The sequence below is a fragment of the Sphaeramia orbicularis genome, chromosome 1 (assembly GCF_902148855.1).
Source record: "Sphaeramia orbicularis chromosome 1, fSphaOr1.1, whole genome shotgun sequence".
NCBI classification, from domain to species: domain Eukaryota; kingdom Metazoa; phylum Chordata; class Actinopteri; order Kurtiformes; family Apogonidae; genus Sphaeramia; species Sphaeramia orbicularis.
The window spans coordinates 11,795,881-11,821,933 of NC_043957.1; the positions used below are offsets into that span (position 1 = coordinate 11,795,881).

The window sequence follows — 26,053 nt, forward strand, 5'->3', positions numbered from 1 at the left end:
GTCTCAGTATTAAAAGTAACCTCCAACCTAAAACATTGCTGACATTTGATATTAGATCTTTCCCTACCATATTATCACAAAAGACTTCCATTCTTTATCTTCACAGAAATTATGGTTTATGAAATTCAAGACAAATCAACCTTGAGGGATTAGGCTAGAAGTGTTGTACCACACAGCCATCATTTAGCATTTAGCATGAGCTGTTGGTTTTTCTCACCGCTCTGCCTCTTTGGTGTTTTCTGAAAGTCTGAAATTACAGCTTTTAGAGTTTTATGACTACAAAAGTACACCAAACATTATATAATTCCCTGAGAGTGGATTTGATCTATAAGCTGTATCACAGGCTGAAAGAAACATAAACAGATGTGAGAAATCTGATTCCTCCCACAAACAGTAATCTAATAGAAAGTGAGGGAGAGGGAAGCCATTTGTACAATCAAAGCACAACACATTTGACAATTATCTAAACCGAATGAGAACTGTTTGTGAAAAAGGATCATGAATTCATCTAGTTTTATTGCAAGAACAACTATGGGATTGTGTAATAGTTCATATTCTATTTGAGCTTGAGTTCCAAAAGCTTAATTACACTCATTATCTTTGTGACAGAAAAAAAGAGAAAGGCACTGAGTAGAGTATATACCTCAGCCAAGGCCCAACATTCCTCTGATTTTCCAAAATGTGCTTCAAAATGTAATGAGTTCATCCTTAGACCAAGATCTACTCCACCACTAGTGTTATAGTCAGGAGACCAAGACAACACCCTGACCTTGGTCTCTGTGTCAAGTTCAAACTAGATACACAACACATGCATTATGATAACCATATTTTTGAAATAATTACACTAGATTGTGGCTGACATATATTATATGACCAAATCAATTAATTTTCTCTCCACAGCACAGAAAAAAAATCATTAAGATGATTAAAGGGGGAATATGTTTATTTCTATTTTAAATGTCTAACATGTAGTGTGAGAAACAGTGTAAACATCCAACTTTAGCTAAATTTAAGTTTGGATGTATGTTAGCAACACACACTCTTACTTTGTGTTGTTCTTGTCACCACATGTCCTGCCCCTATGCTAACAAAGCTAACTAGCTACACCGACATATATGCAAACTAAATGAGTTACCTTGCACACAGTAGTGGCTAATAGCTGACAAATAACTGAAGCTATCACTGTGAAAACAGTACAGAAAAGATAAATAAACATAAAAATATAGATACATGCTCCAAAGTGACTTGTGCAGTTGTGTGCAAAAATTATACAGTTAATTTTACAGCTGTTTTTTCAGTGTGATTGCAGCTGGAACTAAGCTGTTTGTATAGCATTTAGTTTTGCAAACTGGGACTGAAAACCTCCAACCAGAGTGAAGAAGCTCTGCAATGTACAATGCTCATGGTTATCCACTGTAACCGTCAAGTGTACAGGGATAAAGGCCTCATCTGGGACTCACCAATCAGCTTACTTGACCATTTCCCGATTTGATTTAAAGAGTTCTTACTCTTGAGAGAAAGGCTTTTGAATCGTGTCACCAGGGAAAAGGATAAAATTAATTAAATAAAAGCCAGATGAAATAGGGTTGTCATGGTTTTGTTAGATATTGTATGTTGTACACTGATTTGTGCTTGAGGGTCAAGGACCTCAGTTCCAAAATGAAGCCAATTCAGAAGAATCTTAAACATGTAATATTACTGCCCCAAAAAGCCATGTCTCCCATTAACTTGTGAAGTCATTCTGCTCTCTTATTTGGACTCTCAAATAGTTGATTTTGTCCATCTTAATTTTTTTTCCTCCATCAATAAGAGCTCAGATCAGATAAGGGTTTGATGTCTGAGTCAGGCTTTGACTGACAGGTCTGTCTGTCAATCATTTTAATAAGTCCTGACAGACTTCTCCTTGTAGTTTACAGGTTCCATTAATAGGACTGTAGAATTAATTTGTTAGATACTACTTGATGAAGTTTTCTGTTTTACTGTTTTTACAGTAAGTTAGCACTTTATTAGTAAGTTAGCTACCATACTGTAAATTTTTCAGTATAGCACGTGAACTCACCTCTTACCCCAGAGGCTCCCATAGGTCCAGTCCTTTTATCTAAATATGGTCACTTCCAGCTCCAAAATGGAACCAATAGCCAAATCAAAGAGTAGTAGTTTCAAAACAGCAGGTCAGAAACCAGTGGGTGACATCATGGTTCCTCTTTTTCATGAATTATATACAGTCGTATAGAACTGGGCTGTAAATAAAACTGATGTGAATCAAATCTAAGCATGGTCTTAATGTTAACAAATAAATGAATCTAAGTTTACCCAGACAAAACTGAAAATTTAAATTAGACCAATCTCATGCAGTACAAGACAACCATCTAGTATCATGAAAAAATCAGTGGAATAAGATTTACATAATACTGCAGTCCTGTCAAGCTGCCCAAGCATCCAAGGTGTCAAAAGTAGCAGAGGCTGAATTTGGTGAGAGCCAATTCAAGGTATTTAGCTTTCTGTTTTAGTTTAAATAATTCATCATAACATACATTCATATGTTCGTAATGTAATTAGAGCTGCAGCTGTTTATTATTTTTGTAACTGATTACTCTATTGATTGTTTTTCTTTGATTAAATTTGATTAAACAATTTAAAGAGGTGAAAAACCAACTGAAACAACCTCAAAAGGTGGAAGAGTAAAATGGTATATAAAAATATCTATATAAAAATGTGTGTGTGTGTCATACATACACATCTTGTGAGTGTTCATGAGTAAGAAGCAGCATGTATTCTGTCAGTTCCTTAACCAACAGTTACAGAAAAACATGAATTAAAGTAATGCAGCAGCATTTAGTGTTTCATACGTTACTGTAGCTGGGCTCATGAGTCAACCTAAAACCAGCCTTTTCTTTTTTATCCAGAATGACATATGACAGCCATGACCAGTGGCAGCTGGTGAAATTATTTTTAGGCATGTCAGTTTTCAGGTGCACTATAACCACATACTATAAGCACATGCATCACTATTTTAAAATATGAATTAACATTTTTTAAAAGTAGAAGTTAGCCTAGGGCCTAAATGACATTGTTGTAACTGGTCCTGCCAAGATTCAAACCCCAGTATCCTGCACTGAAGTCAGTAGTATTATCTATTGAGCTATCTGCTGACATACAATAATATATAGTTGAAATACATAATTTTTTCTTGGTCATTTTAAAAGTAGCTCACAAGCCGATAAGTGTAGGCACCCCTGGTTTAGATGATCAGGTGTGAAATTGCATTTCTGAGGAAGGTCTTGATTCATTTCAGCATGTGATGTTTACTCACATTTTGTGGGCAGTGCTTGGGCGCATATTTTTGTGCCCTAAGGCTCTACTATCTCTTGTATTGGAGGGGGTCGACTACACACATTTATAACAAGAGTCTATATGGTAAAGGGAGAGACCTCGGGTGCAGATTTTTGCACCCCAAACAGGAAACATGTCCCTTGACTGCTCAATAAATGACCAAAGACATTTTTAAACTACTCTTGAATGCAGATGATACACGGTACTCACAGGCTGCATCATGTATAGCTCGTTGATTTAGATATTCGTGTTTTTGTGAAATTATTTTATGTTATTCCTATCATTATCTTCTTCATTTGAGATACACTATATTGCCAAAAGTATTGGCTCACCCGTCCAAATAATCAGAATCAGGTGTTCCAATCACTTCCATGGCCACAGGTGTATAAAATCCAGCACCTAGGCATGCAGACTGCTTTTACAAACATTTGTGAAAGAATGGGTCGCTCTCAAGAGCTCAGTGAATTCCAGCGTGGAACTGTGATAGGATGCCACCTGTGCAACAAATCCAGTCGTGAAATTTCCTCGCTCCTAAATATTCCACAGTCAACTGTCAGCTGTATTATAAGAAAGTGGAAGTGTTTGGGAACGACAGCAACTCAGCCACGAAGTGGTAGGCCACGTAAACTGATGGAGCAGGGTCAGCAGATGCTGAGGTGCGAAGAGGTCGCCAACTTTCTGCAGAGTCAATCGCTACAGACCTCCAAACTTCATGTGGCCTTCAGATTAGCTCAAGAACAGTGCACAGAGAGCTTCATGGAATGGGTTTCCACGGCCGAGCAGCTGCATCCAAGCCATACATCACCAAGTGCAATGCAAAGCACCGGATGCAGTGGTGTGAAGCACGCCGCCACTGGACTATAGACCAGTGGAGGTGTGTTCTCTGGAGTGACAAATCGCGCTTCTCCATCTGGCAATCTGATGGACGGGTCTGGGTTTGGCGGTTGCCAGGAGAACGATACTTGTCAGACCGCATTGTGCAAAGTGTAAAGTTTGGTGGAGGGGAGATTATGGTGTGGGGTTGTTTTTCAGGAGCTGGGCTTGGCCTCTTAGTTCCAGTGAAAGGAACTGTGAATGCTTCAGCATACCAAGACATTTTGGACAATTCCATGCTCCCAACTTTGTGGGAACAGTTTGGAGCTGGCCCCTTCCTCTTCCAACATGACTGTGCACCAGTGCATAAAGCAAGGTCCATAAAGACATGAATGACAGAGTCTGGTGTGGATGAACTTGACTGGCCTGCACAGAGTCCTGACCTCAACCCGATAGAACACCTTTGGGATGAATTAGAGCGGAGACTGAGAGCCAGGCCTTCTCGTCCAACATCAGTGTGCGACCTCACGAATGCGCTTCAGGAAGAATGGTCAAAAATTCCCATGAACACACTCCTAAACCTTGTGGACAGCCTTCCCAGAAGAGTTGAAGTTGTTATAGCTGCAAAGGGTGGACCGACGTTATATTGAACCCCATAGACTAGGAATGGGATGTCACTTAAATTCATATGCGAGTCAAGGCAGGTGAGCAAATACGTACTTTTGGCAATATAGTGTAGGTGGGGCGGTGCCCTAGTGCCCTTTAATGATGAGCCGCCACTGGCCATGACTGGCTTCACTGAGGTGGCTAAATTGCCCAGAACCTACCTATTGGGTGGCCGTGGCTTAGTTGGTAGAATAGAATAGACTTTACTGGCCATTTGCACAGATACATCACAGTATAGGTACATTGGAATTCTTGTGCTTTGCTCTTGAGTCACAGAGTTAAAAAAGACATAAACAAAAAAACAACACATAAACACTGCTAAAACATATCAAAACAGTTATTGCACAGATAAACACAAATACACACCGTAAAATAAAGAAATAATAATAATAAAAGTACTGGGAGGTAGAACAAATTATTGCACATTTGATTAAAGTGGCTGTTGCGCGTATTTAGGAGAATGTTCTTCTTATGAAGGGAGAATAGACTATAGCTCAGTATTAGTTAAGTTATATGTAAGAGTGTATAGGTCATGAGTGACTAGTGGCCAGGGGTACTTCCTTCCCTAAATGTCTTGTGCCACTAGTCTAACTGTGGCTGGGAAGAAGCTGTTGTGGAGGCAGGTCCTGCGAGTGCTGATGCTCACCGGCCTGCAGTGTCTCAGGTTGTAGTCTGACTCCACCCACTAGAACAGAGCATGAGCTGGATGGTGATGGTCTCTGAGGATGCTCTGTGCTTTCTTCCAGCAGTGCTGTTTGTAGATGGTGTCCATGGAGGGGAGGCCAGAGCCAATGACCCTCTCTGCATTTCTGATGACCCGCCGCACCATTTTCCTCTCAGCCAGATTGGTGTTGCCATACCACACTGTGATGGTGCTGGTGAGGATGCTTTCAACGAGTCCTTTGTAGGCTTGAATGAGGGGCTGGCGCCTTCTTCAGCGTGGGTCGTCCAATGGCCGAAGGGTTGGCGGTTCAAATCCCGGCTCCGATTGTCTTCATGTCAAAGTGTCCTAGGGCAAGACACTGCTCCCAGTAAGGCCTGGCAGTGCCTTTCATTGCAACAGCCACCTACTGTTGTATGATTGTGTGCGAGGATGGGTGAACTTGAGGCTTTGTAAAGCGCTTTGGGCACCATCAAGGTGTATAAAATGCGCTATATAAGTGCAGTCCATTTACCATTTATTGATCCTGCTTTTGCAAATGTATGTAGATTTGTTCAAAATGCTATTTTCCACTATGCAAAACAAGGATCCCAAGATACATCAGGTCAAATACCAAATAGATCTGTCAACAAAATCTTTCATTTTATTGATTTTTAGAAATGCAGCCTTTGACTTTTCAAATTTAACCTTGTATGGCTCTAGATGGCTAAATGTGTGTGATAAATTAGACTCAAATCAGAAGGATTTTGACTGAGAAATGACCATAACTGTAGGTAAAAACATAACCACTTAGCACAGGTAATAAACTGCACAAATGAAAGCTAGTCAGCAATGAATGCACCGAAACTATTGCTGAAATGAGGAAGGTGAAGCAGAAAGAGATGTGAACCTTGGTGTGAAAGGAAAGTACACCGTATAATATTCCAAGCAGCATCTAATGTTATATAAAACCTTATAATAAAAAATGAAAAGAAGCTGGCCATGTTTCCTGTCTTGATCTTTTATCTTGAATGCTGTGGTTGCATAAGAGGAATTGCTATGTGGCCTTGGCACTGATTTTTTTTTTTTTCCAATTGATCAGACCAGACTTGTACTTCATCAGTATATCAAATCCACTTACTATATAATGGAAAACATGGTTGTGGGATTAAAAGGGATTGCAGCTGTTTGTGTGCTTTGTCCCAGTGTTTGACATGTGGAACACAAACATCCAGCTGTAATGCATCACTGATTGTGCATTTTTGGGAATACCTCCCTCCTGTATCAGGGCTTCTGGCTGTTTGTGTTTGTATTCATTTCACTCTTGAGATCACCAAGCTAGCAGGACAGTTGTTATACTCTGACCCCTACATACCTAAGTACACTCTGCTTTATGTCTCTGTAACCTGAGAAGTGAGATGGTGAGAGCGAAGTGAACAGGAAAAGCGAGATATGAGAGAGTAGGGAGGGCAGATATATGAAAAGAAAGAAGGGAAGAAAGAGAGAAGAGGAAGAAAGGTATTCACAGACAGATGGATGGATAATGTGCTTATGACTCAAGATTCCCCTGGAGACGCTGCTGTCTGGCTGTGTCACTCAACACTTTCATCACTAAGCCCTCCTCCCTGCTCTCTTTGATCATATCTCAGTCCACCATTCATTCTGTTTTCTGCACTTGTGACTTTACACCACACTTAATTCACTGGCCACCTTTACCTTCTCACCTTCCTTTAGACATCCTTAAACATCCTCAGTCCTCTCCCCCTGGTCTCTCTTCCTCCACCCTCATTTCCTCTAATGGGCAGTGCTAATGTTGATCATCAACCGCATCCATCTGGAGGAGATTCTTTCCTGCAGCTGCTCACTTTGGAACTTGGCAGGCCTGCTGAGATCACTCACTCTCCCATTCCAGCAAATCACACAGAAATATGTTCATCCATTCATCCAAACCCTAGGGACATACAAAAACATTTTTTTCAGATTATGTTGACAGATATAAGGAATGGTAATTATTGTAAAATTTGTGTGACTTCCATGTTCCATTTACATCTAGGGGATAGTGATTTTTTTAGCCAATGTTAAAACATATAACAATAGTCTGGAACAGGAAAATATAATTAATTTATCAACCAATATCACCCTGCAGTCGTACCCTGCACCCTGTCACAGTTGTTGCATCATCACAGGTATTTGAGCTAATTATTTTGCTTCATTATCATTTCCTCCATCCACTTTTATAAAGTGGATGAATTAGTATATTTTAGTTTAGTTATTTATTAATGTTTCCACATCATTTTTGTGTAGAAATATATTTAGGTTACTTGTAAAGTTAAACACTAAAAGATGAGAGGCCAGTAACATGAAAGGGGTGATTTTTTTTTAGACTTGCAGCCAAAAAGGTGGTAGTCAAAGATTGTAACATAAGGAATATAAAAACACACCTACAGTGGCTTAAAGTTAACAGAATAACCAGTAATGTTGCACTAATATGACAAGCCTACACTGTCAAAAATGAAAAATTTATTATTTTATTAGAAATGTAAGCATAATAAAAATATATATCTGGGGAAAAAAAGCCTGGTGTAACAGGCCAATGTATACCCCCCCATCTGGAATATACCCAGGGTTAAAGTGGCCTAGGCCAGACTATACCCCGGATGTATACTTTGGCCTCTTAAACTGTGGCCGATCATCATCCAGCTATAAAAATATAAGTCTAAGCTATTTCTTTAATTTTTTTTAGCTACTTTTAATTTTCCTTTCAGTATTGCATCAGCCATTGGCTCCTATCAGAACCAAATTCTGTTTACATCTTGCCTCTACCCTAACACGCAGCAATGCTTAATTTATAAAGGCATGTTTGTGACATATTCTGTGCCTAAATAAAACTGCAGCTCTTGCATTTGCAAATTTTAATGAATTGTTTGGCCTTACAACCAACTGATGGCTCCGCTCCATGAGATTGTTGATGCTTTTATCCATTGTTTCAGGTATTTAATCATGCCTCATTGATCTATCACCATCATTACACCCATACATCTGTTCATATGTATTCCCTAATAATTAATCTACTTTATGAAAAATTTATTGATGTCTTAAACAATTCACTTATTCCTTTATGCATTTGTTCATCATCATTTTAAGTGATCATACTGTACATGAATGCCCTCTTGTAGAGTAGAGTATCTCGCAGAGTATTAGGTTGTTAGTAGAGTATTTCCCAGTCATGGTCCAGTACATTTAGACCTTAATAATGTGAGAAGGGTATAAGGTAACGGCTAATTACAGAGTCTTTGCCTCACTACCCTAGTCTTTAAGCCAAGAGGGGGGATTTGATTTGTATGTATCTGATTGTCTGAAATGTACTTCCCATATATCCATAAGGATCTGTGGACATGAAGCAAACATCAGCCAATAGTGGATTCCCCATCTCTGAAACAAACTTCGACACTGTCATACATTTTTCACTTTGATCATCTTTTAACTACCTATGATTTATTATTTTCCTTTTTGAGAAGCCTAGTAATAGCCATTAGCTACTAGAACCACGTTCTGCTTATGCTCAATGACAGAACTGCTATCTACATCAATAAACTGACCAAACTGATCGGTCTTTTGTTACTGTGCCTGTACCTGTTATACTAATCACATGTATGTAAGCTGATATCCATTTCCCAAATTATTACGATAGTCCAGGAGGAAACAATTACCTCTTGCCATTCAGCTTATACATTAGGTATAACCCCACCAGAGGTAAGTTATGTCCATTACACCAACCAGCTCACCAACCACACTGCACCACAGCAAAACACAACAGGGACCCATTCAAAGGAGACACCCCTGTTATCGGAAATTAGAAACTGTTGATATTGACGTTTGGTGTGGCTTGAATGCAACATGCAAGCAATTTGGCCCATAACTCTGGCTAAGAGCCTATTAGGCAGCTTGTGGCCACAAGTGACATCATTGTTGGCCTCAGACCATATGTCTAATACCCAGAAGTCTCACTACTTCCCTCATGTTTGTCTGTGTAATTTTTTGGTACACCAACGGAGGTCCCTGCCTCCATTTGCATTTACTTTTATTTCTAGGTTGGCTTCCTGCACACACATAGAATACCACGAAGTGCTTAAAATATGTGTATGCTGTGTGTGCCTATCCTTAACCTGTTTTAATTTGTCTGATCTGGTTCCCACTGGTAGGTAAATGGAAGTGCAGGACAGGAGTCGCTCCCCATCCCGCAGGACCAGCCGGGTGGAGCAGGTGGTGGGAAGATGGCTGAGACGGTCCAGAGACTTAGGAAGCAGATCTCACTCTTTGAGCAGGTGAAACATTTTTTGTCCAGTACACAATAACAGAGTAGTTAGAGTACTGATTAAAATGTTCATTGTGTGGTATGTGGGGGATCTACTTGCAGAAATATGTTCTAATAATTATAGCAAATTTTTTTGTGTGTATTTTATTATTATTATTATTATTATTATTATTATTATTATTATTATTATTATTATTGTGTTTTCATTATTTTAGAATGAGTCTTTATTTCTACAGAGAAAATGGGTCTGTTTCCTCATGTTGTTACAGCAACCCTTGTTAGACTACTCTTTTTCCCATTTTATAGCAGGTGGAATTAAGGTGGATTACTGTCACCTGGTATGTTTGAGTGTGGAACAGAGCCATATCCCATTAACTAGCCCAGAACAGACAAAATAAACACTGACACTGACTAATGACACTAATTTATGTTTTTTACAGCCACTGAAGGGGAGGGTGGTTAGGGAATTCATTTGGTTGCAATCTGTAGCTTCACAGCCATTAAATGCTGTATATTGAGCATTTAATGTCACCTTAACATTCTCTTGGAAGAGAGAGAAGGGCCTGTAGGAATATACAGAAATTATCTTAAATTACTAAGCCATGACAATTAGCTTTTTCCCACTTGTACAAAAAATTTCCCTTTATCCACTTTATTTTCAGAGTCTTGTTTGATGGAGTCTTTACAGTGACCAGTAATTAAAGCTGTCAGTAACATATTTTGCATCCCTATCTCCCAAAAGGCATCTGTGATTTCCCAAATTTTCTCAAAATCTATTGTCACAGAGTACATTTTTTATAGACTGTAAAGTCACATTTACTCTATGTCTTGCTGAATTAGATGCTGAGAGAAAATGTAGGGTATTTTTCCCCAATGATGCCAAAAGATATTGCACACTGAGGGTTTAACATGATAATGTAGTATCCCATATCCTTAAACAAAATGTGACTTTAATACTGAGGAAGTACTGATACGCTTCAGACCTTTTTCAGATTGTCCGTAGCTCCTCCATCTGTAACAACAGGATCAATAAAGCAGCTAAATATGCTAGTGTGTGTTATCTGAGGCCACTTCTCCATCTCCTATCCCCTCACAGCAGAAAGCAGAGGTATGATCACATTATCCCATTTGAGGCTTAATACTGCTGTTCTCACATCCTGTTACCATAAAAAAAAATGATGCTTCTGGTTCAATGACAAGACATGGCAGAAATCATGCACATAGTTCACACATGACATCCTGGTGTCTACAACTGGAGTGGATAAACAGGAAATGCAGAATTATAGGAGTTATAAGCACAAAGTTGTCATTCTAATTTCTTGTTCATGACTGCCTCCAGAGACAGGGCTGCACCAGACGGAAAGGCACAATCCAGTGGTTCTGATCAGAGGAGTTATGCCTTCCGCTTCAATGTTCAGATCCAACGGGACCCGGGCCTTAACTCTCATGGCCTCACTCTCTCGTCTCAGACCCCGATCCTGGTACAGGAGATCATCCCTGGTAGGTCAAGGTTTAAGGAATGTGAATGCAGGGTTGTTGCATTCTAAACAACGCTTCTACTGTCTCTTCAAAGGTCCCTGGTGTTCTTGTGAATTGTTAGGCAATCTGTCTTAAACCCTCTCTCCATATTTAACATTACTGTCTTCTCACTACATCTGCTGCAGCGAATCTTACACTGGCAACTCCTGAGTAAAGGATATAGCGTACTTGTTATTCAGGAGTATTGTTTCATAGCTGACACTGCAGGTTTAAGTGAGGCCAGTTTTTGTCTTGCTCTCATCTCCTTCCTCCTGCAGGGGTCTCAGTCTGTGTGCCAGAAGCTAGGTCTGCTTTGTCAGGGCCTCCTGCCTGACAGGCACAGCTGCTGTCCCCTACGTTGTAACTCATGTTCTGGTGGTAGGCAGTCTGACCAAAACATCATCTGATAATCTGAAACAGGTACCTAGCAACCTAGGTAGAGGGCATATCAGCATACCATTTTTGTGTAGAAATAAGTAGTAGGGCAGCAGGATGGCTTTGTTGTTGTTTTACACTAAAAACTTTATTATATACTTTATAGAATATATTATTCCAATATTTTGGCCATACCTAGAAGAAACTAATAATAAGCCTTCTCAGCGCCTGTGGGTTGAAGTGGACTAACTGAACACTTATTGTGCTGACAGACTGTGAAATATCACCAACAGCATAAACACACTCACTAGCCTAGCAACATTAATGGTAACATAGTGTTGCCCATAAGGCAACACTCAAATTAAAATATCAGGATTCCACTATTACTCTGTAATAACATAGGAAAGTTTGGACAATACTGTAATTTATTTACTTAATGATGTCCTCTGAAAAGCAGATTTTATCCCAAACTAAGATTATCAGCAATATTAGTAGCACGTAGGCCTATAACGGTACACATACCAAACTGAACCATTTCGCTACGCACCTGTTCAGTTCAGTACACAGCTGTACTGAAACGGCACAGTATGTTGAGAAAAAGAAAAAGGAACTAAAGAGGTTGTTTGATGCAGAACTTTAAATCCACGCAAGTTCCACACGGACATTATTGAAATAGCGCACAATGACACAAAATCTGAAATAACAGCTGCCATAAGGTTAAAAAAACAACGAATATGATGTCAACCTGAAGGGAAGAGACTGAAGACCCTCCGCCCATTTGGGATCACTACGGGTTCAGGTGAAAGACAGCAACGAGGAAAGAGAAGATAAGACGAACGCTGTTTGTCCCCTATGAACTATGGTAGTTCTAATACACTCTCTGTCTCTGTCTCTCTCTCTCTCTCTCTGTCTTTCTCACACACACACACACACGCTGTATAATAGAGGAATAGAACCCGGGAGTTGGAAGTTGGAAAGGAGTTGAAAGGATGCAAAGTTTCACTTTTGTTTCACGCCAGCGTTGGTTACGTTAGTTATGGGCCGAACCCCCACGTATACACCCACCCCCCGCCTCCGGAAAAAAAAAAAAAACTAATGTGTGTGTGCTATATGCTAATGGTAATGTTAGGTACTGTGAGTATGTGTCAGGCAGTGACATGCAGTTAGGGGAGACAGATTTTAATGACAAAATTAAATAAATGTTGATATTTGTCTGTTGATCTGTACCATAAATGTATTTGCTGTCCAATTACAATCATTTTGATTATTTATTTATTTATTTATTTATTTATTTATTTATTTATTATTTAAGGCTACAGTAGCCAGGATTTTTTGGTGCCAATGTTTAGTGGCCATCAGTGGTATTACACTGTAAGATGCTTATCCATTTTCTTCACTTTCAAGCCAAGATTGTTTGCTTCTGTTCCTTTGCAATGGAGATGCAAGTTAACACAATGTAGAACTATGAATCACTATTTTTATTTGACTGTAGAGATTGAAAATGATGCTGGCTAACCTACTTAATGTAAATATGTTATTTGTAATATATCTCCATTCAAGACATTGAAGACTCTGGCTAAAAAAAAAAATATATTATGGCATAACTTGATTTAAAAAAGTTAAAATTCGGCATATTCAGTTTCCACTGAGACCCAGTACCCTTTTCATCCAATTCTCCTTGTTAGAAGCAGGTTATTTTGTATACAGCATGTCTCCTCAGCAAATAATGGAATGGTGCTGTGCCAGACTACTGCAGCCCATTTGCCAGTGTATAAGGCCAAGTGCAAAAGTGAAACCTACTTGGGAGAATAAAGAATTACACAAACCAGGGAAACTTACTAAAGTGAGTGAGTGGGATATTTTAAAGAAGGGGGATTTTTCTCCTTAACACAGGCTCTGTTTATAGGTGGTGTACTGCTGCTCACAAGAACCTCTAATAATAAAACAGTTTGAGTGCTTTGTGTTATGCAATAGATGGGTAAAAGTGGAGTAAGCTGTTCCATTGGAGCTGAGGTCTGTCAGTTTGAGTCTGAGCAAAGGAGGTGGGATTTTATCACAGCCTGAGGTAGGTCTGGTGAGGTCAACAGAGGGTGAAAAAGCCTCCTGATTTTAACCATGCTTGTGGAAAATGTCATCCTGGAGATGTGCTGCATCTTATGGTACTGATAATGTATTTTCAGATACAACAACAAACAAGATGTGTAGTCAGTCATGTGTACTGTATTTCTATATCATCAGAAAGCTAAGGATGACACTTAGTTTTTGAATTTTAGCTATTAAGCTACTACCAGCATATATCAGATTTTGTTTCTCAGTCTGTGAAACTGCCTGTGGTTAATGCCAAAAATATGCACAAATAAGTGAAGCAACACTAATGCTTAGGCATGCTGCACATTAGGGCTTCAGTTTAGAAGTTTCTGGAGCCATTTCTTAGCTGCTGTAGATGTTGTCACATCCAAAGCAGAGCTGCTGCAGTCATACAGTCCCTCAGTAACTCTCCAAAAATAGAAACATTACACTGCTACAACCGGAGCATTGGATAAGATGTGCTCACAGCTTGCAGTCGTCTCACAGTTCACACAGTTTAGGATTGATGGCCTTTTAGATCTGAGGCCTTCTTGTGTGGTATAAATAGTAAATGATCATCCAAAGGTAACTAAACCAGTACTGACTCCCATCAATTTTGCATCGTGTTTATTTATGAAAAAGTGTGATATGTTCCTTTTACAAACCACACCTGAAGGTATTTGTCAGTTCTGTAACACTTATCGGTACAGCTAGGCACAATGCAGAAAAAATTTGTTGAACATTTTGGAAATCCAGAATGTGGAAAGTGTTTGCATAATTGCTGCAAACACTCAGTGGACTATCTATCTATCTATCTATCTATCTATCTATCTATCTATCTATCTATCTATCTATCTATCTATCTATCTATCTATCTATCTATCTATCTATCGTTCTATCGTTCTATCGTTCTATCGTTCTATCTATCGTTCTATCTATCGTTCTATCTATCTATCTATCTATCTATCTATCTATCTATCTATCTATCTATCTATCTATCTATCGTTCTATCGTTCTATCTGTCTGTCTGTCTGTCTGTCTGCCTATCTATCTATCTATCTATCTATCTATCTATCTATCTATCTATCTATCTATCTATCTATCTATCTATCTATCTATCTACAGGATGTGGAGTGTGTGTGTCATCATTTACACATATGATGTTGTCAATTTAACTCTTTCATGCATGGTGTCCATGCATGTGGACACTTAATTTAACTCAATTTTGGTTTGTTTTTCATCCAACTTACTTTCAAGTTGTATCAGTAGATCCAATGTAATACTATACTTGATTACTATGTTACATGCTAAATATTTTCATGTTGGTGACACACTCAGTCTAACATGGTTGACAGTAGTGTTGACATGGGTAAAATCTTTTAGACAGGTCTGTATAAACTTATTCAGAGTGGTTCACTCATGTACAAATATAAGCATGTATAGGGGACTAAGATAAATGATTGTGTTTTATAAACCTACTGTTACACCTCCTGTATACATCAAAAACCAACTGTCCACATATGTAAACGTCATGCAACGGTAGAGTCAAATCACATGAAGTCATTTTTGTGTGACCTACTTTTATATCAGTTGAACTTATTCAAATGTGAGTTAAATTAGCTCACACAGAAAGTATACAACTATATAAATTACCGTGATCTCACAGAATTACACTATACTGTATTAAATACCAGGCTTATCTATGCACAGACAAATTGCATTGTGCATTTCTTATTTCTGTGTAGATCACGGACAATTGGAGAAATTCCCAGAGGGAAGAGGAAGTAATATCCGTGTTTTTATAATAATAATAATAATAATAATAATGATGATTGATTAGATTTCTATAGTGCTTTTCAAGGCATCCAAAGCGCTTTGCATTATTGATCCATTATGCATTCACTCTCACATTCCCACTCTAGCGGTGGTAAGCTACGTTTGTAGCCACTGACAGAAGCGTGGCTGCCAATACATGCCAAATGACCCCTCCGACCACTACCGAACATTTATACCCATTCATACACCAGTGTGAGTAAAAAGATGGGTGAGGTGTTTTGCCCAAGGACACAACAGGACATGACTAGGATAGAGCAGGATTCAAGCCTCCAACCCTTCGGTTATTGGACCTCCTGAGCCACAGCTGCCCCATGCAAGCTTTTAACAGTGGATGGTATCTCATATTTAGTTCATTGTCTCAGACTTTTACTTACACACAGCTGTTATTAACACATTTATTTTTCCTTTTTTTCCTTTCCTTTTATTTTTTCCTGGGTTATTTCTAAAATATTTTATTTGATTTTGAAATATGTAAATAGAAAAACTACACAACTGAAAATTTTGGAGGTAATGTCATTGTACCTGTCTTTTCCATGATCTATTCAGAGTGTCTGATGTCTCTGCAGCATCAACATGACCAGACCTGTACTGATTTCCAACTCTTTAATTCACCTCACTCAAAAACACTAAGTAATAAAAATGTGTCAAGGCTGTGGCCATTTCACTGTTGGTGATGAAGCATGCAGTCCATAGAGCTGTGTAACAGAAAACTACATATTACTTTGCTGTCTTTGCCACAAAACACAACAACATTTAATTTCAAACTGATGAACATCATTTCTGTAAATGGTGGCATGATTCAAATGGGATCAAAAACTTCTTTGTCATCACTGTCCACCATTGCCATGGAACGCAATGGAAGGGGTGGGACTTCAGCGTAATATTAAATTGCTGACAATGGTTAAATGGTAGTAACTTACTGGGTATGAATGCTGCTGATGAAAACAAAGGTAGCTCAGTGTCCAATGAGATCAGACACCGAATAGTAAATGTAATGTGTGTTCACTATTTGGCAAGCAAAAGGTCGCTTTTGTCCGTGTTTTCTAATTTATAATTTTCTAAGTTATAACAGCTTAATGATGACAACTGTAATATGTTCATGACCTAATTAATAACCTAGCCATGAACCATTTGTATATAGTTAAATATAGATATAGATATATTATAGATAAATTCTTGTTTACACAGAAGACTACACCAAGACTACACTGTTAATGATACTGCATTATTATTTTTAGTAAATATGCTGTAGTTTAATAAATGCAGAAAAAACAGAGTCATCAAAGCTGTCTGCTGCAGCTATCTATGCTCAGCACTATGGTATATTTTTGCAACTGAGCACAAAGTGAGCATGCTTTAGATTCCCTCAAGTTAGAGTTAAACACAAATTCCAAGTAAAACTTACACTATTTAGCATGTGTTGTGTTCTATTATTTCATCTTTATTTCATTTTTTGAATGATCTTTTTATGAGTTACATAAAGAATCTATTCCTTAATTTACAGAAACAGCTTAAGAAGGTTCTCTACCAACATGCAGTCCAGAGATCTTCAGTTTGAAGCCTTTTAGGTAGTATCAGTCATTAAAAGCAGAGACTGATTCATTTACAAACTTCCCCCTGGCTCTACAATACATTGTGAAAAGCAAAATTAGAGTTTGATTTGAAATGTTTAATCATGATGTATGAAATTCTGTAATTCTAAATACATGAAGCTGAGACATATGTGAATGAGCAATTGGATTATCCACAAAGCACTACGGTTGGGTTTTAAGAGCTGCTTTAAAAATTATGCATCTGCGTGAGATGAAAGCAGCTCTGTACAATACACTGTACTGTTTGTCATCAGGCCCAGTTGTAATATGAATGCAATCTGACTGAACACCCTCAGGGATGACAACACAAGGACATTTTGTGTGTCCAGGTGGTCCTGCAGATGGTCGGCTTGTCCCTGGCGACCAGCTTGTGAAGATCAATAACGTTGCTGCCGATGATCTGACCCCGGAGCAAGCTGCTGAAATAATCAGGTTCACACTGACATTTGCAGTCACAAACACACACTTGAAAACTGCATAATGAATGACACAACTAGCGTAAAATTGAGCTAGTGTATGTGCACTGTGTTGTCTTGAGTATGGTCTCACTAGACACTGCTGTTGTTTTTCTTTCAGGGAGTGTCAAGAAACATTGACAATGACAGTGCTCAGAACAATGCTGGTGAGATACTGTATATAATACACATACACACATACGTACATACTACAGATTCTAAAACCCTGGTGTCAACAAACCCATTAATCAGTATGTCAATGAAGCTCAAGGTGGAGCATCATTGCTAACAAGTGCCCTGTCTCCAAGGTCCTGCCACTACATCACTGTTATTGGCATCAACGTGTTACACCCTCAGACACCTCCCTCCACTGGACAGCTCCTCCTGTGGACACACACACTCTCTGCCGTGATCACTCAGTCTGGCTGAGTGTATGTGCAAGTCGTGTACATGTCTATCCGTGAAGTTGATTTATGTGTTTGCACTGAGTTGAAGTAGATAGGTAAATAAATGGCTGCTGCGATTCTCATTAGCAGCCCTGCTGATGGAAGCACCTTTTTCCATCTGATTCACAGCAGCACAACCCTACCTGCACACACACTCAAACACACACACACACAAACACACACACACGCACACCACCACCACCCCAATTCCATCAAAAGACACAATGCTCATCCAAGAGAGGATTATCGTTATAATGAGACAGTAGGAGCAGAGGAATTCTTTTATCTTTCTTCCATATTTGCTTCATAATACTGAGGTGTTTTCCATTTTTTTACTATCACTGCTAGATAATCCAGTATGTACAGAGTTTCTACTTTTATTGAATTTGTTTAAAAAAAAAAAAAGTAAATTAGTTTTGTAACTCAAGGACTGGTATTAGCATTAGAACTCTACAAATAACTTTTCCATAAATGCATAAAGATTATGCAAAATGCAATAAAAACTTAAAACTGTGGTTTGAGCATTTGTTTGAACCTTTATTTAACTGTGGACTTGAAAATTAACTTCAAACACATTCACTAAATTTTGGACAGAGACAAAACAAGACTGAAATTTTGTGGAATATTCAAGTACCATTGTTTTGTCAGATTTTGCTACAGTTATCAGATTCAGTGGCAACAGATGAATGATCGTGATGGAATGTAAGAGGAACATCCACCAAAGGATCAGTCTGTATAAGGATGAGTGTTGGTTCAACACTTTGGACCAAAATTAATGAGAGAATTTTCAGTCAGTTCAAAAAGAATATTCATTAATGCAAAATTGCAAAAAAAAAGTTTCAGTCAAATCAAAATCTACAATTCATCATCTTTTAAAAAACATTCATGGACTTCATGGGAATCTGAGTGCATAAAGGCCAAAGATAGAAGCCACTGTAGAATGTGTATGACCTTTGACCCACAGCCAATGTCACATGAGAAAGTGTCATACTACTGTAATGAATATAGACACATGAACTCACTGCTCACTGCTGCATACAGAAACACAACCTGAACTAATTTCACACAAGTAGGAAGAGTTCAATCAATTTGTGTAGAGTTTTGTGGACATGAGACCATCTCTGGAATGAAAGGCAGTGGAAACATTTGCTGTGGTCAGACAAGTCCACGTTTTTGTTTATCAATGAAAGGTACAAAAGCAGCATCTGTGACAATCTGGGGATGCATTGGTGTCTATACGACTGACCTGCATATGTGTGAGACCATTGATCTGAAGACAAAGTTGGGGATTTCTTACAGAGACATATGCTGACATCAAGTCAACATCTTTTCTCTCTGAAGTTCATGGTTATTTCAGCAAGATGATGCCAGATGTCATGACCAGGTCCAACAGTGTGGCTCCATAATCACAGAGTTATGGTGCTGAACTGTAGTCAACATCTGTCTCCTATTGTCAAAGAATGGACACCATGAAAAAAAAATCATACAGCAGCCATTATAGACTGATGAGCAGCACAGTCACAAATTACACCGGCAACAATCAGTTTCCTCAGGCCACAAGAAAAATGTCATAAAAAGGAGAGATGATGTAACACTGAGGTAACCATGTGTCTTCCAATTTTTTTGAATGTGTTGAAGGCATCAATCTCTAAAAATCTGTCTGTGTTTGAAAAATACAATTAAGTTTGAACACGGTGAAAATCTTTACAATCAAGGGTCACAAAAATTAAGCTTTTCATTAAGCATTTCAACAAACTTTAGTGGTGCTATCTGACTGACAGTTTAATGGTAAAATTGCTACTTTGCAGACTGAATATATTTATATTTGCTCTGATATGTTCACTGCCTCTGCAATGCTCAGAGTAAACTGTGCCTGCATCACATCCTGCACTAATGAAATACTACTACGGCCTGTTCTACAGTTTACTGATCTGTGTTACTTCCAGGGTCCAAAATCATCATTCATCACCCCAGAGAAGAAGGCCAAGCTCAAGTGTAACCCTGTCAAAGTGCGTTTTGCTGAGGAGGTGGAAGTCAATGGACAGTCTCAGGTGAGTATGATGACATGTCATGCACTTACTATGAGTCCCTTTTACAGCCTTTTAGACCAATCCCACCATGTGTCCAGTTCAGTGATGGGTTATTGGTGTGAACAGTGTGGGTGTGTGTGACGGATTAAATTCATATATGATTTGGTTTTCCCTAATACCTTAAAACGAAGCAGAATTTGATAGGCAAGTACATTATCCTAACATACTCTTCATGCAATTTCCTTATTATACAAGGAATCAGTGCATAGGTCACTTTAACTCAGTCACAAAATATTGTTGGTGTATTTTTGGGCAGTGAATACATGTTGTTAATGCATGCAACAGATTCGGGTGATAGCAACAGCAGTTATCCTACTGATTCCTGATTGATTTTCTTCGGGGGGGGGGGGGGGGGTCTTAAAAGTGGAAAACATGGGGAAAAATGCAAGGCATCCCATGTTTCTGATATCACTTGAATCTATGGCTTTTCAGAAATTACAGCTAGTATTATCATCTTTCTTGATGAAGTCACGCATTTCTTCTTCTCCGCTATGACTTGTTCCACATTTGTAGCAGTGTAGATACGAATTTGACATGACTGTCTTCATTTGCATGCACATTCATATTCCACTTATATTCCAAAAATAAACATTTTCTGAGTGTGGCATATGTCATGTAAACAGCATATCCCTCTTTAATTTTCAAAATTTGGCATTTTTCCAATTAACCAATTCCTAGAGGTATATAGGAAGCCGGTCATTTGGTAAAACAAACAGATTGGGCAACACACAGCCCATTTTTACAGTCAGTCGGAGTAGAGACAAAGATCCTCTCTGGTAGAGAGATGGATACTCCAGAGAAAAGTTCACTGCAGGCACAAACCTACAGGTGTGAACAGGTTTTTTGATATTTTGCATTATGAAGGGGTGAAACAGGCAGGCTGTTTTACACAGTGGATTGTCAGCTCCTAGTGAAAAATTTACCTTGTTTTTAATTAGGGAATGCATGTAAGATGTAGGCAGTCGATTATAAGAGGAATATTCATCTTCATTAGCCATGTACATAGTTTATTAGGAATTCTGTCTTTTTTCAGAGTAAGGTATTTTGATATTGTTTTGAATTGTTTTGTGCATGGAACCATAGTTACCATAGAATAAACTAGAGCCAGTCCTCATTTTCCATCCATAAACCTTCGCTCTTCATTGATCCTTTAATCAGTTAATCATTGGAATTATAGTCAGAGTTTTTCATATATGAGATAATCAGCGAAAGACGGTTATGTTCAGCATACAGTGCACAGACAGAACTTCAAAGTAGAAATTGCAGCATCATTGCCAGTGTTGAATCACTGCAAGGAGTGATGGATTATGATTGGTCAGTTTCGTCCTATGCCGGATGCACCTTTTTGTATAAGCCTGACACAGGTTGGTTAAAGTTTACTTCCTGGCAGCGGAAGTTAAAGTAGCTGTAGGAGGAAAACCACAGAGCAACAGAGAGCAAAGTGCCCATTACTAATCACTGAGAAAACACCGATCGATATCTGCCCCATCCTCCAGTCTTAATGTCTGTGATTACAGTACAATAAGCCTCATATTAGTGAGGACAGACAGACAGGGAGGGGTGGAAGTACAGAGGGGTGGTGTTAGCTGTTGTTGAAAGAGAGAGAAAAACAAGAGAAACTGAGGATGGGTGGGTAACAAGGGAAAGCTTGTGTAGAATTTTTGAGCTCTGTGTTTGAACTTGAAAAAACACAGACATCAATGTTGCATTACATTAGTGTCAATACAGCAAAACACTCTCTAAAATCGTTTGAGAACAAGGTAGAGAGAGATGACTCACTAGGCAGACAGAAACAGGCCAGAGGATTTGATGTGAAGAAATGTTCTGAAGGACAACTCAAAATAAGACAGAGCTGATGTCTCTGTTTCCCCATGTACACATACACAGACACCAACCTAACCACCATCCTGCCAACTGCAGGTGGATTTCAGCCATGGCATATAACAGTCACTCCCATTAGCCACTTTCACAGGTTAAATTACTGTTCATGTGACATATTTAATTTAAACACGTTGTAGATTAGATACATTTCAGCCTATAAATGTCAAGAATAATGATATGTTATGTTTATATATTTATATAATATATGCTTTTAATTGTTCAGGGTTAATAATTTTATCTTAACCAGTGCTGAGACCAAACTTGCATCCTTGCTGTTATTCATAACCACTAGATGTAATGATGTTTCCTGACTTCTAGCCCTTTTGGTTGTTTGTTGGCAGGGTAACTCGCTGCTCTTCCTGCCTAATGTCCTGAAGGTGTATCTAGAAAACGGACAGACAAAGGCCTTCAAATTTGAACCCAGCACCACGGTAAAGGTACTGTACAATGATATGATTTAACACCCAAACCCATTTCAGGTGATCACCATTCTCTTAGCCCACTTTACCAGACTTTTACAATATTGACATAATTATAGTGCCTGATATTAAAAACTACAGCTCATTTGATTCATTCACTCTCCCTTTTTTTATTAGAGTTAGATGTAATTTAGTTCCTGGCTCCAGTGAGACTGCCCAACCTCAGTGCAGCTCACTTCATAAAAAATGGTAGTTGCTCTAAAATATGTACTGGCTCTTAAGGAATAATTTTTTGTACTTCAGGACATTGTAATGACACTGAAAGAAAAGCTTTCTCTCAGCCGAATTGAGCACTTTTCCCTGATGCTGGAGCAGCAGCCTGGCGTCACCAAACTATTGCTGCTGCATGATGAGGAGAGAATACAGCAGGTACATCCACTCAGACACACACTATTAACAAGCAATACAAGATTATAGCTAGATTATTGCTTGAATATAAACAGAAACATTTGAGTCTATGTGCATATGTGTTTGTGTGCTTTCAGGTGGTCCAGAAGAAAGAAGCTCATGACTACAGATGTTTGTTCCGTGTTTGTTTCATTCCCAAAACCCCCCAGACTCTGCTAGCAGATGACCCCACTGCTTTTGAGTACCTCTATCTACAGGTAGATGGATGCTATTCAGTTTATGTTGTTTATTTCAGTTTGATTTTTTCACTTGGTTGTTAAGGGCCATACAGTTTATTAAAAAGTCACTGTGGTCAGTCTTAGTCTAGTGTCTGGAGTCTAAGTGTTTGTTTATTGAAGAAAATGCACAGATTACTGATCATTGTTTAATTTATATTTGTGTATTTATTCCAATCCAGACATACAATCTTAAATGAGTACAAAAAAACAAAAGCAATTTGTTGTTCTATATCACTACATCTAAAATGTCACCAAACACAGACTCCACCTTTGCATTAGGATCTTGTGCGATTATATAATTCCACAGGCTGGCACAACAACTGCAATTGCGATTATTTATGCAGATCTGTGTATGTTGTAAAGAATGTAAACAACTGAATCAGCTGCTTCATGTTACTCCGTATTATACAACAATAGAAAAAGTCTCATTTTACTGTTAATGGGACTCTCAAATCTCAACTGAATCGGGGGGCAACAATGATCTTTTCAGTACTTCGTATTATGGATGAAGCATCTGAATATAAATCATCGGCGATCAGCGTTTTTAAAAATTTTCTAACAATTTTAAGCACATGAGAAAAGAAAGAAGAAGCCCTACTCTCTAATATTATGTTGGACCACCTTTAGCTTTGATTATGGCACACGTTCACAGTGACATCATTTCAATAAGCTTATGCAGCCACTGTACAAAGTGTTCAGCACATATCAAAGATTCTTAGTTGAGTTCAGATCTGGAGTCGAGAGTGGCCAATCCGCATGTGGTGAACACTGATGCACCCATCACTCTAAAGCACACATCACTATAGAACCTGGTTGTTCTGGACTCAGACCACATGGTCTTTTTCCATTGAAACACTGTCCACCCCTTATGCTTTCTATTAAACTGATGGCTGTTTAAAAAATGAGAACCTACGCACTGCATCAGTTATGGTTAAAGAAGCTGTTGGAGAGGTAACGTATTAATCTCTGCAGTAATGATCGAAAGGAAGGATCTGGACTATTTACTATTTAAATCCAGGGGGGGCTTTTTTTGCCATATTGTGTATAATAAATGAGCCTTCAACATCTACACAACACTGTAGGTGTGTGTACTTTCAGCTTTGCAGAGTAGACTATCAGAGAAAAAATACCTTTTTTGTGTATGTGGCAGGGTGTGAATGACGTGCTGCAGGAGCGCTTTGCAGTCGAGATGAGGTGTAACACAGCTCTGCGACTTGCTGCCCTACACATTCAGGAGAGGCTGGCAAGTTGTGGACAGTCACCAAAGACCAACCTGAAGATGATCACGTGAGAAATTAAACTGTACAATATAAAATGGATTTACTACCTGGTTCACATGTTCAAGATATTATTAGATGATACAGTGCTGTAAAATGGTCCCAAACAGATTTATAGATATGTTTAATCAGGTCAGGATGGTTTGTCATTCGTCATTTAGTGTTTAGCCATAAATAATGTGTATGAAACACTGATTCATATCATTATTTTTCTGAGAATTCCATATCCAGGAGACCAGCTGTACTTGAATGCAGTTGAATTGATTTAGGAAATAAGTGTTGATACCCAGCCCTACTTTTAGAGCAACCCCTGTGTTATACAGAAACACAGGTTTTATGGGATTTATGCCAAGATTGAAAATGAACTTTACAAACACTATCTTTGTTACTGATTAACTCCTAAAAGCAGCTCTAACATTAGCTTGAATCTTTACATTGTGAATTGTTTGCTCCAGGAAGACGTGGGGTATAGAAAACTTTGTGTCATCTACCTTACTGCGAAACATGAGAGAGAAAGATCTGAGGAAGGCCGTAGGTTATCACATGAAGAAGTGCCAATCACAGTACGATCCCAAGCAGAAGGGCCTGACAATTGATCAGGCACGGATCAATTATCTGGAGGAGCTCAGCGATCTGAAATCATTTGGAGGCAAATCCTTCAGTGCCACTATGATGGTAGGAATGTTGTCTTGTCTTGAACTTGTCTTAAATAATAACCTGTTCTATATATCCTTAATTTTCTTCCTCATTTTCTGCTTCCTACATTTCAGCTCCAGGACAGGGAGTCAACAGTGACCCTGTTGGTGGGGGCACGGTACGGGGTGAGTCAGGTGGTCAACCGGAAGCTGAGCATCCTGTCCACTCTCACAGAATTTACCAGCATCACCCGCATTGAGCTGCTGCCAGAATCAGACAGGGTCAGCCTGGTGAAAATATACCTGCAGGACATTAAGGTAAGAACAGGAATACATGACAAACACGTATTACATCATCATACACACAAATAGCATGTAGGGACAAAACTCCACAATAGCACTTTTGTCTTGAAATAGCCAAGTCAACATTAAAACACTGCTGCTAATGTGTGTCTATTTATGTTATATTAATTGTGAGTTTTTTCATTATGTATCAGTTTTTTATTTATTCAACAAAAACAGACTAAAGTTAATCTAAGTACATAAAAATGCATGGAGGTTACACTTTGAACCACACATTACTCATTGTGTAAAGTCCAAAAATGTAAATTTTAGGCCTCAAAATGTCTTAATACAAATTTGGAGGAAATAAAAACAAATTAAAATTCCAGGATGTGATATTTAGGGGGGAAGTTGCAGTCTGTATCCCTACCAATCCTCTCTGAGGTGGTCTTGAGAAACATGGAAAGTCTTTAGAGTCAGTATTAGAATAGAATCTTTATTTTGTCAGTAGCAGTTTGGCACACATAAACATGCACAACACACCGAAATTTGTCTTCTACCTTTAACCCATCACTAGATCACGTATCTCCCAGGGAGCGAAAGGGGGGGACTCCCCACCAGTCCAGGGAATCAAACCAGTGACCCTTTGGTCACAAGCCAACTCTCCAGCCAACTCTCCAACAATCTAGACCATGGCTGCCGCCCCCAAAAAAGAAAAAAAATTATA

The 26,053-nt window shown here is 38.7% G+C and overlaps 1 protein-coding gene across 3 annotated transcripts in view; it reads left to right on the forward strand.

Moving 5' to 3' along the window:
* Positions 1-26,053, forward strand: part of frmpd1a (FERM and PDZ domain containing 1a) — a 69,744-nt gene that overhangs the window by 33,433 nt on the left and 10,258 nt on the right. For all 3 annotated transcript variants that reach the window (XM_030145066.1, XM_030145127.1, XM_030145211.1), the window contains 11 exons: positions 9,655-9,777; positions 11,107-11,267; positions 17,485-17,587; positions 17,732-17,777; positions 20,003-20,107; positions 22,369-22,464; positions 22,750-22,875; positions 22,992-23,111; positions 24,283-24,419; positions 24,865-25,084; positions 25,180-25,362. In XM_030145066.1, coding sequence (XP_030000926.1) covers positions 9,659-9,777; positions 11,107-11,267; positions 17,485-17,587; positions 17,732-17,777; positions 20,003-20,107; positions 22,369-22,464; positions 22,750-22,875; positions 22,992-23,111; positions 24,283-24,419; positions 24,865-25,084; positions 25,180-25,362 — 1,416 coding nt within the window. In that variant the 5' untranslated portion in view covers positions 9,655-9,658. The remainder of the gene's footprint in view (positions 1-9,654; positions 9,778-11,106; positions 11,268-17,484; positions 17,588-17,731; positions 17,778-20,002; positions 20,108-22,368; positions 22,465-22,749; positions 22,876-22,991; positions 23,112-24,282; positions 24,420-24,864; positions 25,085-25,179; positions 25,363-26,053) is intronic.